This window comes from Lepisosteus platostomus, chromosome 4, assembly GCF_059453375.1.
Source record: "Lepisosteus platostomus isolate fLepPlt1 chromosome 4, fLepPlt1.hap1, whole genome shotgun sequence".
Taxonomy (NCBI): domain Eukaryota; kingdom Metazoa; phylum Chordata; class Actinopteri; order Semionotiformes; family Lepisosteidae; genus Lepisosteus; species Lepisosteus platostomus.
In genome coordinates this window covers 66,731,448-66,747,598 of record NC_142614.1, presented here as the reverse complement: position 1 = coordinate 66,747,598, position 16,151 = coordinate 66,731,448, and the positions used below count along the sequence as shown (strand labels likewise).

The following is a 16,151-nucleotide window of genomic DNA, read 5'->3' as shown; positions in this document are numbered from 1 at the left end:
CCTGGTTCCTTTCACAAAACAGCTGGACGAGATCCTCGGATCAATAAGTTACAAGCACACAGGCCAGATGGGCCAAAATTCTCTTCTCTTCAACTGTCCTTATCTCCACCACACAACAGGGCGGGGGGTAGTTCAGGGTGTGGAAGAATTCTCTCCGTGCATTATTCCTTTTCCTGCAAGCTAGAAACGCAGCATGTGAAGAAAATTCACATTCTGTGTTTTTCCCATTAGAAATCAACAAATGCATATGTATCCTCAGACAGGTCCTGTCATAAACAAGCATGTTGCTGTACCCTACACAATAGGCCCGTTTGTTATTTGGTGGGATCAATGATCAAACAACACTCAAGGTCTAGTAGAAAACGTGTATTTTTTAAATCTCAAATATCTTTATTAAGTATAGTAGCTTAAAAAGCAGAACTGGACTTTATCAAAAATATTATTGCACAGTTATATGGCTGCCCCCTTTTGCAAATTACATATACAAATGTATACCACAGAGATATATAGTGCAATTATGTTACAATTTCAGCTATGAAACACTAGAACACCCACACAAGCAGTAAAATTGTTTATGTATGCTTAGTGTTTTCACAATTTTATGGCATTTCTATCACTTGAATGCCTAGTTAAATTAGGTTATTATATTTATGTTTGTATTGAGACACTTCAATTCCCTGCAGTATTTGACAGGTCTTCTATACCAGTCGATTATCACATTCCAAACCATTTAATCTTGTCCAGGACATCACGCCAGATTAGAGAACAAGATTTGTTACTTTAAATGTACAATATATATACAATACTCTGCACAGTCCGTAACACACCTGTGAGTTCAGCTCTGCTTGAAGTATTTAAATAAGTTGTTTGTCTGAGTGCTTTTAGCTGTAGTAGGTTTTGTGTCTTTGGCTTTTGCTAGATATTTATTGATGTGGATTTTAGAGACTGGTCTTTGCTGCTTCCACTCTGTTAATAACTCCCTCTGTAGCTCTGCAGGCAGCTCGGAGAACACCTTGGGGTCCACATTAGAAGGGAACTCAGCTGTCTGCTTCAGTGGATCACAGTCCATTGGGCTTTCTGGATCCACGGCCTCACAGACGGAAAAGGAGGAGGTGCTGGATTCATGAGCTAGCTGTGGGCTGGGCTGAACAAAGCCAGTTTGACTTTTCTTCTTTTCCTCATGTGAACCAATGGAGTCTGCAGATTTACATTCAGAAGATCCAAGGGAGGTTTTCCTTTTTGGTAGCTGCAGGGTAGATAATAATTCACGTTTGTGGCTGCTCTTCATGACAGGCACTTTCTTTTCTCTGGAAGCACCTAAACATGGGGCAGGAGATGTGCTAGACATTATCTCCCTCTGGATTTCTTCAGGCAACTGTCTGAAAACCTCAGGGTCAACCCCAAGGGGTGGCTGGAAGTCTTTAACCAGTCCAGGCCTGCTCTGCTTCTGCTGGGCTTGTTGTGACTCCTCTCCAGTTACAGCACTCTCACTGCCACATGCTTTTTTCAGGGTATTCACTGTCACATCTGACCCCTGGCCTCTAATACACGACTCGATCTGCAAGAAAACACAGCAAACACTTAACTGCTGGACTGAAGTACAAAAAATAACAGTTTATTATTGTTAGGATTACTTGAAACTACTCTATAGACTGATTTTTACTGTGTGGAAAACACAAAAACATAACGTTTTAAAACTGAAAATATTTATGTTGACTGCTAACTAAACATTTTAAGCAGTTTTGCTTCTGCTTTGATTTGTGTGATTTTTACACTTTTTGGCTTATTTCAGTAGTAAGAAAGTGAAGAGCAAGCTGTTTACTTTAGTAGTAAGAAAGTGAAGATAGTAAGAAACTGCAGATTAGACAGCAGTTGGATAACACAAAGCAAAGATACCATTGTCTACTTCAGTGTTGGTCTTTATCTAATGATGTACTATCCTTAGTCCCTAAAAAATACTGTGAACCACAAACTCTTGGAACTATTACATATATATTGTCTTGAACCAATCTGTAGACTTTGCTTACTGGTTGAAGCCAATACAGTACTGTAATACTTTTTTACTTTTTTATTGTAACAAAATAAATAAAGAACTAAAATAGTACTAAGAACTGACTTATATTACCTTGCTGTCAAAGCTGGGATTGGGTTTCCCATCAGTCTTGTGTGCAAAAAAGAATCCTATTGAGCCTTTGTTGGACGTATAGGCAGACTGTAAGTTACTGAAGCACACGTTTATTAATGTGAGGTGAAACGCTGTCTTTGTGTCGATCATTTTACGAAACAGCTTCATGGCTAGGTCAACCAGAGGAGCTACAACATCGGCAGTTCCTGTTGCAACAAAATTAAAGGAAACAAAACAGGAAAGTGGCTTTACAAGGCTTTTCTCAGTAAATAACAAATAACTACAAAAAAACTCATACACAAGTAATAAAGGCTCTTGGTTTAGCAGCTTCATTGTGTAAACTCCAAACAGTATGGAAATGTCTGCAATTACTGTGCTATATCTGATTCAGGTAATAGAGTCATGGGAGCACAGGCTCTTTGTTTTTTTTGGGTTGGCCAAGATGAGGTGCAATTAGATATTAGATGAATGACGACCCTACCTGTGGCAATTTTCTGTCTGATGTGGTTTGGAATGGGACACTGACGACTCTCCCGGCTGAACCATTTATTAGTGGTTGTAAAGCGCCTTATGGTGAGACGAAGGGTGCGAGGCTGCCTTCCATCTTTGTACATCCTGAAATGACAGAAAGATGCGGACGTCTTCACTCACATGAGTCAGTGAGTCATTACTGAAGGTCCACATTTCTGCTGTGCAAATGAACAGCAAAACCGATATATTTTATAAAATATGCCTGAATTCAACTTGACATCTGTGTTTTTCAGTCACAGATATGAAAATGACAAGTTTCTCCTTCCAAAGCAAGGCTTGAAATGCACTGTCTGAGCACACAGAAAAATGACAAATTAATAAACAGGCTTTTGTATGTATTGGTTAACCCAAACTGCAGAACCAATGTTAAAAGAAAGAATCGGGGAGTCTCCTGTAGTTCTATTTTACATTACAGAACAGCACAAAGAACAACTGGAAAGACCCCGAAAAAAAAATGTGGGGTTGTAGGACATTATGGCGAGTCATAGAGCAAAATGTTCTCATTTTAATTTTAACATTCTTATTGGGTTGTGAAGTCTACTATAGGATTGCTCATGGACTTCAAAACTCATTATGGTCTTTTTCTCTTTATGTCTTGGACCCTCTTGACTGAAGAGCCAGGAGCTGCTCCCTATCTGTAGACTGATTGTGGTCTGCACTCTGTAATCTGAAACACTGACTTTTCTTGCTGCTTCTTTTTCATTGTTGTCAATATAATGATCAGATTGGATCTCCATCCTTTAAAATGCAATAATGTCCTTATCATACACACTCTTTCATGCTTCCCATTTAAAACTTGCAACTGCTGGGTTTTATTGAGTTTACTCTCTCTCTCGTTTCAATTCTTTGTGAAAGCTGAATTAGCCCTTCGAGAGTGATGTGTGAAATAATGGGTGAAACTGATGCAAAATGCCAGCAAGACAGCAATAGTTGATTGCTATTCAGACTTGCTAAATGAATTCTCTTATACTATATACTGTAAATTAATACAATTATATATACCTAAAAGCCTTATAGTTCACTGACAAATAATACTTAGGCCTACAACATTTGTCTTCCTGGTGTTTGTCAAATACATCTTTTTCTGTTATATGTGTTTGTTTGAAGTTTTGATGAACCAACTAAGAGGTCTATGAAGGAGTTTTTAATTCATTCTTGAATATGGTTTAAAATCCCCAAAATACTGAAATTAATCTAAAAAATAATTATGGCCTCAAAGAGACACAAGTGTACATCATGAAAGAACTATATACTGTACTTCTATACAGCTTGGCCGTTTGACAGGAAACTCGTGTCCAATGACAGGAATGAAGTAGGTCACTAAAGGACAGGACTGAGGCACATTGGCAGAATAGCAAGTAATGATCAAATTACATTTGCCAGTTCTGTACCTGAATTGGGCAAAGACAGAAGACTGCACGCTATCCACTAAGGACATTTAGCAAGAACAAAATATAAATAACCACTAAACTTGGGTGGATATGTGTGTAATGGGATCAATATCAGAAGATAAAGTGGAGTTTTGGCCAAGAATATTATAAGAATATGCATTACAAGTAGTACTACTGCGCAAAAATGGTGAGTTGGACAGAAAGTAGGATGATCTAATGTAAACAGCTTACTCAGTCTCTTAACACACGGACAAAGAAAACACATGATTTGCTGTCAATGACTTATTTTCATATCCAATCATTGACTGGATGATCTTGAGTTTTCCATTAAAACTGCAAATACCTTTCTAGTAGGCTAACCAAAAGATCCTCAACTTTCTTCGAAACCTCAGATTCCGTGGAGACTTTCTTGAAGGAGTCTTCATCACTTAGAGACTGAAATTGAAGAAATACACATGGAACTGTCAACATTCAGAAGTGATACCTTTTGACTTAATTTATTATCTGCTTTCTGTCAATGAAGAGAGAGCACGTCTTAAGGGGATGGTTTTGGAAGTCCTCGCTCTCACTGCATAACTGACAAAATCTGAGGAACTGTGAGAAAGGGAGAAAGCTTTAGTGTATAACTTATGTATACTTACGTTTCATTAATGCTATGAGTATAAGGGACTAATGCTATGCTAGCTGGAGGTTTGGGTAATCCTTTAGGAAGAAGTATCCATTTTAAAAAATAAAATATATGCTGTAATAAAAAAATACTGTACATTACATATACTGTACATTACAAATACAAATAGTATAAAGCAAGATTATACATATTCCCTGTCATACAATTGCTAAAAAAATGTTATAGAGATCTGGGGAAAGTAATTCAGACTCTCTTGCACATCGATGCAGACCTCCAGATTCGCTGTCTATATACGCTGCTTTCTGAGAGGATGAGAAAGGTGAAGCAGACTACCGGTGAGAGCTTCTCTGGTGAAAAAAAGCAGTCAAAGCTCCTCTACATCCCCTTCCGTGGAACAGAGGAAAGACGTCAGCAATCAACAAAAAACTGGCAAAGCTCCAAAAACATACATAAAGTCTCATTCGTACGTGTAAATCAACAACGGATTGAGTGTAAATGTAAAGTTTAAATGTACAATACTAGACTATATGTGTTTTGTTTCATACTTTATTTTATGGAACTGTTCTAGTATTGTACTAGAAAAGGGTTTGTACTAGAAAAGTACTGTGCTATACTTGTGCTGTACTTTGATTGTACAGAAGAAAGGAAACAACGTTTTGGTTGTGGAGCCTTCTTCGGGTGCCAGAGCAGAAATGTTGCGTTTCTTTTTTTTTTTTTCAGCATAGAATAAACCTTTACTTGTTCCTTTGCAGCGTACGCATGCTGACGCAGGTTCCTACTTGAACTAGTATTGTACTATGCTTAAAGGTGACACCCAAGGAAGCATTTACCGATAAGCTAAAATTACAATGTTGTGAACGTATCTCTATAGAAACCACGTTATAATGACCCGGGGCCGGCGTAATTTTTAATTTCTGACCCCTGGAACCAGCTGACAGCACGGAGGTACCATTGTACACTAGTCCCCAGGGATATGTACGTCTCTTGACAACGCTGACAGGCATACCTGCGGGGGGCCTGTGGGGGTGACAGGAGCCTCATCAATACCATGGCTCAGGCTGTGGATTCGCTTGGCTGTGGCAGCTCCAAACTCTTTCTCCAGTTCGGTCAGGGGAAACAGCTGCAGGTCCTCCAGGCTGCGGAGCCCCAGGGCTTGCAGCTTCTGAGCTGTCCGATACCCTACTCCTGCAATGCCAGGAGATGACAACAGTCACCTGCAGTCTCACAGTGCTCTCCTCCTTTCCATCCCAAAAAAACAACAGAAAACAACAACAATCGCAGACAAGCTAAACCTATCGATCTGAATTAAGATGCTTGGATTCTTATTCTTGAATTGAGTGTGATGTGCATTCTGGTAGCGGTATGATTTGCCGATTGGGCTTGATGGTTCCACACACCGGTTTGGCTGGTAGTTACTTTTTGCAATACCAGCACAACCTTGATTTTTTTCATTAAGGTATAGCAAAGTAGCAGGTTTGGAGTCATTGGTCTTCAAAATACTGGGATGAAATAAAACGTTAACCATGAAATTTAGGTCACACTTAGCATGAAGACACCACGTTACAATTTTGAAATTTAATTGATCTAGGTCAGAAGACAAACGAAAATATTTCATACAACCAAAAAATGGTGATCATGCTGAGCAAAGCAAGGCCATTTTTTAAATACGGACACACTAGGATGTTTAAAGAACCATTTTGCTAGTACATGGGTTCAACATCTTTCAACTGATCTAATCCTTCCTAGCCCCAGATACCAAGCTACTAGCATAAGAGCCCCAGAGAAACAGTGGGCCAACATATTAATTCCAGTGTTACCCAGGGTGGTTATAAAAATTTGGCTAGACTCATACAGGTGTGGTGCAGAAAAAGGGCAAAAGGTTTTCAGAAAATTGCTAATTGTTTTAGTTGAAGTGGATCATATAAAGACAAAAAGTACAAAAAGCACTGTTTGTATACAGGGGTCCCTGATAAATGGTGGGGTTAGGGACCTGTGAGTAACAATGTTTTTTTGTAGAATTTTCCCACCAAAAGACAATGTAAATATGGAGGGATGGGGACAGTAAGAGTGAAAACTTTGCCCATGTGTTTTTAAAGAAGGAGGTTAATCCCATAAGGATCAATTGAGTTGGGCTATGGACCAGATTTAAGAGAGATTGAGAGATTTTTTTTAAACTTTGCTCTTTACAGTATTTTTTTTTCCATTGCAAGAACAAAATAATCAACAAACCAGGTTGTTCCTCAAGGTCAAGTTCCTCAATTCCACAAAAGACATAAATGTGAAATGACACAAAGGGGGGTGACTTATAACAGGGATCATTTGTCCTAAACATTTTCTGTCCTTTAATTGAAACCCATTATTTTTGCTGTACATTAAAACACACTGAAGTTTCCATTTCTTACCAGGAACCTTACTAAAATGGCCCAGGCTGCTCATCAAGTGTGACGTGCTTTCTGGCAGCAGTGTGGTTTGCTGGTTGGGCTTGAAGGTTCCACACACCAGTTTGGCCAGTAGTTTACTTGTTGCAATTCCAGCACAACCTGTAAGTCCCAGTTTGCTGTGAATGGCAAGTCTGACTTCTGCTGCAATCTGAGATCCTACAGCCAGCCTGATGTGGTCCTCTATGTTTGGGTTTAGATCTAGACAAAAAAAACAGTGAGTCAGGCACCTATATTCTTTTCCTCTTACCATTGCAGACCATTCTTTCACTACACTTGCCAGAATACTGAGACACCATGTAATCCAGATGAAATATAATAATCAATGTAAGAGATGATTTCATGTATTCATTTGATGATATTAGAACAAAAAACATATACTTTTTTTGAACCTAGTGATATTGAGGGACCATCCAAGGCACCTAGTTTCAAGACTCATCTATTTAAGTGCATTTCAGAGTGGTCAGCAGCCAGTTACATAGTCCTTTGAGGTAATAACTATATGAAGTCCGTGACCCATCTCACCAAACTGTGTAAAAATCTGTGATGCCTTGCAAAGCCAATGCTGCAGCCTCATTGAATTTGTCTCTATTCTAGAGACGATCTGACTTTATTTTTTATCTTCAGCATGTAAAATGCATGCACGGGCATCACACTGCTTAGTGAACTGCAACCCAATAAGTACGGAACCATTTTCTTCTACACAGGCAGACAAAATGTTTCTCTAAACTTCTGAATTCATGCTGCTGCTGCTGTCGTCATTAGTTACAGTGTCATTAAAGATGGGTTCTAGAGGCGTGCCTTGTGTTCCAAGGCACTCACATTATCTCGACCACGCTTCACAGATGGGGTGGTATTCTATAGAGCATCTGCAGTTTATTTCTTTGTACTGTCACACTTTAACCTTACCATCATTTAGGTAATCTGGGTCCCTCATCTCCATTAAAAATTGTTCCAGAATTCTTCTGGCTCATCTTTGTACCTGAGAAAATGCTCAACTGGCTTTTTTTGTTCGTAGTGTTAAAGACAGGGTGGCATTTAAAAGTGCAGCTTTTGTAATTCTGCTGTCTATCTTCTGCTGACCGTGGCTTTTAATATGGTCACCCGTGGACCTTGTTGCTGGTGATTTTACTGACCGTTGTTTTAAAGTTTTGCTTCACAGCTCTAATATTTATTGACATTAACAGCACATGCTTTTTCTTGGCTGACCTGGTCTTCCCTTTGTGTGTTGTGTATGTCGTAGACATAGAACGTTTTTCTCAGTTCTACGTTTTTGAAAGCTCAGATTCGAATTTCAAATAGCCAGAGCACGTGTGATTTTTCTGATCTGGTTTCTAAATTGGGGTGGCATGGTGGTGCACTGGATAACATTGCTGCCTTGCGGCACTGGAGCCCTGGGATCAATTCCTATCTGTGTGGACTTGTAAATCCTCCCTGTGTTTGCATGGGTTTCCCCTGGATGCTCCAGTTTTTTTGCCACAGTCCAAAGACATATTAGTAGGTTAACTCCTGTCGGGTAAAAATTGTTGTGAGTGTACGTGCTTCTGTCTGATTGTTCCCTGTGATGGATTGGTGTCCTGTCTTGGGTGTATCCTGCCTTGTGCCTGTTGCTTGCTGGATAGTCTCTAGCTCCCCTGCGATCCCGTACTGATAAAGAAAAATGGATGGGTGGTTTTTAAACAACCAAATCAGAAATATATGAGAATCTTTTTTGGCTCCAAACTAGCAACAAACACCTGTCTATTGAAGAAGTTATTAAACTGTTAGCATAACTGGTGGCTACCACTTCTGAAGATGTCTGTCATTTCATATTATAGGAGATGTTCCTGTCAGTATGGAGGAATGTAGAAGTATTCTTGGGTTTTTGTCCTGCTTCACAAAGTGTTCACATGACCTATTATCAGTTGTTCAGCAAATTCTACTAACGTTATTCTTTGTTTGACCACAATTCAATGTGGAATGTTTAAGTTCATTCAATTAATTCTTTTCAGATTAGATTCCACAAATAATATTATTGAAAGTGGGAGGTATTTTTTAAAAATATAACTAGTCTTAACTTTAAGACTGTGGTATGCAAAGCCACAACAAACATCCTTGTAGACGGCATGGTGTCATAATAATCAGCTTGCTGGATAAAATGATGTTGAAGGTTATGTTGTTTACCAATCTACTTCAAATAAAATTAAAGACACACAGAATGTTTGATTTAAAGAACATAAATTATGATTCTGTACACCAATTAAAATACAAAAATCAATTGAGACATGCAGGATAGTCTGAAAAACGTTGACTTACGGTGTTTGTTGTATATGTTACCATTCACTGTCAAATCTGGAGATACGGATGCCTGTCTAAGTTTCTTCTCTACCACTTCTGTAATGTCCACAAAGTTTTCATCAAACCCAAGACGCTCCACTAATGAGCTATAGCCCTCCAACAGTTCTGAAGAAAAAAAGTCCATAACATTTTAGATATCCTGGAAAAATTCAAGATAATTTAAGGAATCAAAGTTGACAGACCTCATTTATTTATTTAAATCAAGTTGTGTGTGGTGTCTTAGTCTCTGATTCAGTTGAAGACAATCAAACATGTCAAAGATCTAAGGTAATGTTAATATATATGATTTTTTAATAAAAATGCACTCAAAACAAACAGTATGTTCTAATTGCTCTGCAAATTTAAGCCAATAACAACTTTTTTTATTATACTTCAGCATCCAGACTTTATATGGCTAACTGGACCTACAAAGGTAAGGATAATGATATAGTAGTGTATAATTAGTACAACTACATAACCAACAGACTTAGAGATTGCTGCCTTAGCACTTAAACACTAACTTGACTTGAATTGTGTCCTGACAGGACAGGAGGGTTTTGTGTTATGAAAGGGCATCTGAGCAAAACACTTGACCTTCCTTAATCTGAATAAAAAGCATCTTTCACGCATGAATAAAAAGATAGTGCCACTTCAACTTTTTTCATTTGAGCTCGTCTGTCTTGTGCTGACTTGGTAAATTCAGGATTCTCCGAAGAGGAATTTCAGCATAAGAATCTGAATTGTAATTGTACGAAGAATTCAAGTATTTGCTGGAAATCACAGGTAACAACAAATACTTCCCTAAATCAGTAAGCCAGAAAATCAGAAGCCACTATGACTTCTGGAGGCTTCAATACACCCATTAAAAGAATAAACACATCATCAAATAGCATCAGACTGTAATAATGGAACTCATTAGTAATGAGTATAAATAGTAATTTAAATGACTATGAAGGGTTGTCCACAAATTTTAAAACACGAGTATTGTATTTTGCTTTTAGTTTAATTTTTATTTACTATAAAATCTCAGAAAAGATTGGATCACTATTTTATGCATTTCCTAATATTATAACTCTCTCCTGCACTGAGTGATATTGTAAGTACGTTTTTCTCAGTCAGTTGCAACATGTCCCAAACTCTGCAGACTGACTTCATACCAACCCTTGGCAGCATACCACTCCTGTACTTAAGTCTCTACACTGGCTGACTATATGGACACGTATTCAATACGTGACTTTTAAGGTTCCAGTTTATGCTCATTCCGTCTATTTGAGGCTGGGCCTTTGCTCACTGTACCCAGGATACAACTCTCTTCAAATCTAAACTCTAAACTCTTTACCTGGGCCTATGTCTGATGGCCCTACATTATATCCTGTATGTTCCTCTTTAATTTGTTCTTTTCATTTTTATTATTTGGTTAATTTTTATTGTACCTTTTTTGTCTGTTTCTTTATCACTATGTACAGCATTCTTATATAATAATAATAATAATAATAATAATAATAATAATAATAATAATAACAACAACAACAACACAGAACTTTAAGCGATATATTAAGGTGGGTGGCTGCGTCAGCATGCGTAGGCTGCAAAGAAACAAGTAATAATAATAATAATAATAATAATAATAATAATAATAATACAGAACCGTAAGTAATATATTAAGGTGGGTAGCTGCGTCAGCATGCGTAGGCTGCAAAGGAACAAGTAATAGGTTTATTCCATGCTGAAAAAAAGAAGAAAGAGAACACAACATTTCGGCCATGGAGCCTTCTACAGGTGTGAAGAAGAAGCCACCTGAAGAAGGCTCCACGGCCAAAACGTTGTGTTCTCTTTCTTCTTTTTTTCAGCATGGATTAAACCTATTACTTGTTCCTTTGCAGTAATATATTAAGCCTGCTATAGTAAAAGATGGCACAGCTTAGGCATGATATGGCTGTTGTGTAACCTTGTAAATCATTTGAATGAGAGGAAGTGAAGATTACCTGTGACCTTGTATGACATCTCCCTGTAGTGTGTGAGATCCTCCCCACTGATTAGAACCAGCTGGGGACACTTCTCTTTGGCATCTGTTACAAACATCAGCTTGTTCACACCACACTCTCTGGCCACATAGTTACTTGTGACGACAATATTCTTCTGTTGGATGCCTAAATACAAGAGAAACGTTACATAGCAAATACCAGCAATTTCCACCTTGCTCACTAGTATTCTTTCGGCAAACCCAGAGTCACATCTCAAATACCTAACGGGCAGCTGTGGTACTGTAGGCTAAGTTAACTGTAACTGTTTGAAGCCCAACCCAGTGATGGGTCAGCTCTTTGGAAAGCAATGCTGCCAACATCAAACACTGTCCACACTTGAAATAGCAATGTCGATCCCAGCCTGAGTCCAAGTTCAAAGTGTGTGTTCACTACTTTAGTCTCGCAAAAACCCTAGAGTGTCGTATCCAATAAATGCGTAGCACACCAATGGTTACGCATTTTTGAAAGGGCACCATTTCAGGGTCAAAATTTAAGCACATGAAGAAAAAATGAAGACACCGAAATGACATTTCTACATGACAAACTGAGTTGTACCCCGCGATGCAAAACTTGCCAATTGTTTCATCATTTAAGACCAAGACAAGAGATTTAGTTTACAAGTCTTGCTGGCTTTCCAATATAGCTCTGTTTGCCAAAACCTGCTGAAGTCGTCTGAAAGGTTTAATCAGCCTTTCAAAATCACATGATGAAACAACTGCACATGATGCAAGACTCCAGCTGATATGTTGATAGTCTTACAGCTCCTCTCAAGGAGTACCTCCTTACCACAAGAGCAGATTTTTTTTTCCTCTCCACCTTCAGCACCCTGAGAGTAAATTGGCAATGAACGTGGATTTTTAGGTCAGGGAAATTTTCTAGCTCCATCTCAATCAAGTTTAATCAATCTTTGTAGCCCTTCTTGGTAAGCATTATCTTAACCTAAAACCTGTTTTATCCTCCTAGCCATAACAGGGGAACGACAGAGTGGTTGAACAATAATAAGACATTTTTTTAAAATGTTTATTCTCTTCTTCCACTGCACTTTGACACAAAAAGCAATATTTTCACCTTTTTAAAAATCTGATTATTAATTACCTAAAGGCTTGTGTCGTAGCTCTGGATTACGGATCATTTCTACTTGAGCATAGAAACAGTCCAGATCAAAATGAAGAATGACCCTCCGGTGACGCTGCCCTACAGGAAACCACCTTTCCTGGGCTCCTGAAACACATAATGGAATATTTTTCTTCGATCCATGTTCAAGTCACAGCAATGAGAATGACGATCGGATCAATTAAATTAGAAAGAATTTTAAAGACACTCGTATATTTCTACAGCCTTTAGATTTCTCTAAACCTGCTTTAGAAACAACAAACAAGATTTAAAAAGGTGTTTACTGCAAGCTGTCGTGAAACAAATGCTAAATTAAAAATAATAAGCAGCCGGAGGAGAAAGGATTAAAATTAATAATATACAATAAGGGGGTTTGAAAACTGTTTTTACGCAATCCTATTTTCCTGCAATCATTGCATTCCTAAATGCTTTGCTCTTTTTTTTGCCATTGCACGTTGACGGAACATTTCCAAAGCTACATGGAAGTAAATATAAAATATCACCTTTAAAACCTTTATAGCTTTCGGATCTGTACCTTTTGAACGCAGGATCTTTGTCGCGGTTTATTCTGAAAGGCATCACGGTGTACACCAAAAACTTTGTGCCTGAGGAATTCCAAATCGAGGGCACGTTCACCATCTCTAAAGTTGTTGACTCCGTGCATAGATAAGTTTTAGATGTTTTACTCTTATTCTTGCAAATACTGCATCATTTCGAACTAATGCTAATGTTAAATACAACTGTAAATGGAAAATATTTAAAGAAAATAAAGCAACGAGTACAATTCAGTTTTTTATCCACAATAAGCATTCGTCCAATTTCTTATTCTGTTTTATTCTCAAAATAAAGAACCGCAATTTCATGCTCAGAATTTGGGTACAAATGAATACTGTAAAAGGTATTTTCCTCACCTGTACCTGGAAGGATTGAAGAAATAACCCCGCTGGACGTAGTAGAAGAGCCCTGTTCTGCTGGATCCCTACACATCCAATCATCGTCATCCTCTTCCTCGTCGCAAAATAAGGAATCGTCATCAGGATTCAAGTATTCCATGGCTTTACATTCACTTGGAAATCCAAACGTGAGACGAACTTGAGTACGTCTCTGCACTCAAGCATCTGCTTCCCTCATTAACATTACACTCAAATTGCGGACAACCATAACATTGCCCAGAAAACGGGACTAGTAGTATTCGGTGGGATAACACCCTGTGTCTGGTTAAAAACAATTTCCAGTTTTAAGAAGCTGTTTTGAATGTATGATACGTGTATAGTTATTTTAACCAATTTATTTGTGAAAGACATGCAGGAAAAATCATTATTGCTTTTTATTAATGTATCTAAGGCGCTCCGCGGCTTGCGTTAAATTTAAAGACAATTAAGGCCCAACGGAATCTTACAAATGGTAAAGAAACAAGCAACAAGACTTGAACTTGAAAAAAAAATCAAAACACCACTACGTATCGTGTATTTAGCCCTGGCTCTTGTAGTACTGCTTCTGATGAATCACAGTCGGCCTCTGCCACACGAGTGGACTAGAAACAGTGACCCAAGTAAATAAAACATCAGCAGCATTTAAAACACTAAATTACATCACAATATGAAAGATCTATAAAATCTCATGAAAGGGCGAAATCATTTGGGGGGGGGGGGGGTGGTGTAACAATACACAACAGTTTTAATAATTAAGAACTTCGAGGGAAGCCTATGAGAGGCCTAGCTCTGGAGAGGCGGAGCTGCGCCGAGCCAGTGCGGTTGCCAGGCGCTGTGAGTCTGTGGGAAGTGCTGAAATTTCAGAGCGTCACGCCGCTGAGCGCTGGAGGTGCCGCTGCTGAGAGTGCTTGCTAATCGGGAGTTACAATACCTAGGGCAAGCCAGACAGGAACCCTGGGCGTAATTCGTGGGAGGTCAACGTTTCAGAAGTTAGGCTGTATCGGTTTTTTGTAACTTTCATTTCACTCTTCGCATGTTTTTTCTGCGCCCCGTGTTCCGTCGGAGTTGTGTCGCCAACTCTCTCCTGTTTTAACAAGCGGTGGCTTGGGTGATACCCTTTTTAAGTGTACTAAATGATCATGGAGAGGAAGAGGATGGACTGCCCGGCTCTGCCACCGGGTTGGAAGAAAGAAGAAGTGATCCGGAAGTCGGGGCTTAGCGCTGGCAAGAGCGATGTCTACTACTACAGGTAAATCTGCCAGTGGCATTAGCCGTGCCCAGGTAGACGAGTTTCCTCATTTTTAACTTTGGGGCATCTTATTTCTCTTAATGTCAGACTCGGAGATAAAAGAGAAAACGCTGAAGCTGTACAGCCCCAAGTGTCACCGAACCCAGCTAATGTTCTCGGTCCTTCCCTTACGTGACTGGATGTACCGCAGACGCCTGCTACAGTTTTAAAATAACACGATTTACTGTCTTTACTGCCAACCACCCCATACAGGGCAGGACGTATTCATTATCTCACATTTACGGGCTCGCCGGTGTCTCGCGAACTTCATAAACTGTGCTGAAGTGGATGAGGTTGCTGCTGTCTTATTTAGCTACGTAACAACTTTGGCTTATCGTCAGCAGCTGCAACCTTGTTGCCCCTGTACAGAAAACGAAGTATTCCTGGAACTCCGCTCTTCTGCTATTACTGTAACTAAGAGGCTTAACTCTGTGCTTTGGACAGTGGCTGAAGGATTGCTCGGTCAAACGTTTATGCTGGGTTAACTGTTCTTGGAGGAAGGTGATGGGGGGGAAAAAAAGCATAACATACGTATACACATACAATTCTTATTTGCCACGAAGTAACTTTTTTTTTTTACTTCTTGATTTTTTAATGTATCTTGTGTACTGTTATTGAATAGACATATATGCGTTTTCTCTTGGCTTCCTGACAGTACACCTCACTATCGTGTGCTTTTGGTTACTTTATGACAAGCTTTCAATTTATATACACAGACGTTCGCTTGGTAGCCTGGGTAGCCCAGTCTCTTAAGCAGAAGGTTGACAGCCTTTCTGTCCTCTCATAATATGCTTGCCCAAAATTATTAATTAAAAGTAGTTAAGAGGCCCTGTGTTCACCATTATTTGCCTGTTGTTGAAGTGATGGCTTTTGTGCCTCTGCCCCCTTTTCATCACCGGTCTTAAAAAGTGAGCTCCGATTCTGTAAGTTTTCAACTGTCCAGCTGTACTTTGCCACTCCGCTGAACATGAGACCAAATAGGTTGTCTTACAAGAGTCGATTTGGACAGCCCAGTGTCTTTGGTTGCTCATCTACTTTCTTGTACAGTATTCCTGGTAAACTTTGATTTGTTCCTAACTTGACACTGTCTGGCAGACATGTATACATTATCATGCTTCAGTAATGCTGTGTTTTAAAATCTCATGCATTTAGCAATACACCTTATATCATGCTAGATATATTCAATACAAAAGTGGGAGTGCACTCTGCAGGTCAGTGGACTTCACATTTGTCATGCTCCGAGTTAAGATTATATAATTGTAAAGAATTATTTTCAAAGCAACACAAGGTGGAGTTGGTCTTAATGTTAGTTTTTATTCTGAGTACCACTATTTTAAATTATATGATGCATTCAGTGCTGTCTGA

General features: G+C 38.9%; 2 protein-coding genes across 7 annotated transcripts in view; one reads left to right on the top strand and one right to left on the bottom strand.

Moving 5' to 3' along the window:
* Positions 1–351: 351 nt before the first annotated feature.
* poli (polymerase (DNA directed) iota) lies at positions 352–14,246 on the bottom strand. Of its 3 annotated transcripts, none has more exons than XM_088630331.1 (10): positions 13,478–14,246; positions 12,549–12,674; positions 11,415–11,579; positions 9,409–9,555; positions 7,078–7,314; positions 5,682–5,860; positions 4,391–4,482; positions 2,607–2,740; positions 2,126–2,331; positions 352–1,558 (listed from the first exon to the last, which is right to left on the bottom strand). In XM_088630331.1, exons 1-10 carry the CDS (start codon positions 13,617–13,619, stop codon positions 836–838), a joined length of 2,151 nt encoding a protein of 716 aa, XP_088486457.1. In that variant the 5' UTR covers positions 13,620–14,246; the 3' UTR covers positions 352–835. The 3 variants fall into 3 exon arrangements, with proteins under 3 accessions (XP_088486457.1, XP_088486458.1, XP_088486459.1); XM_088630332.1 differs by having other exon boundaries at positions 13,484–14,246; XM_088630333.1 differs by lacking the exon at positions 12,549–12,674.
* A 132-nt stretch (positions 14,247–14,378) lies between these two features.
* mbd2 (methyl-CpG binding domain protein 2) overlaps positions 14,379–16,151 on the top strand; it is a 54,626-nt gene continuing 52,853 nt past the window's right edge. Inside the window, exon 1 of one of the 4 annotated variants that reach the window (XM_088630336.1) lies at positions 14,379–14,747. In XM_088630336.1, coding sequence (XP_088486462.1) covers positions 14,632–14,747 — 116 coding nt within the window. In that variant the 5' untranslated portion in view covers positions 14,379–14,631. The remainder of the gene's footprint in view (positions 14,748–16,151) is intronic. The other 3 variants (XR_015936078.1, XM_088630337.1, XR_015936077.1) reach the window with 3 other exon arrangements.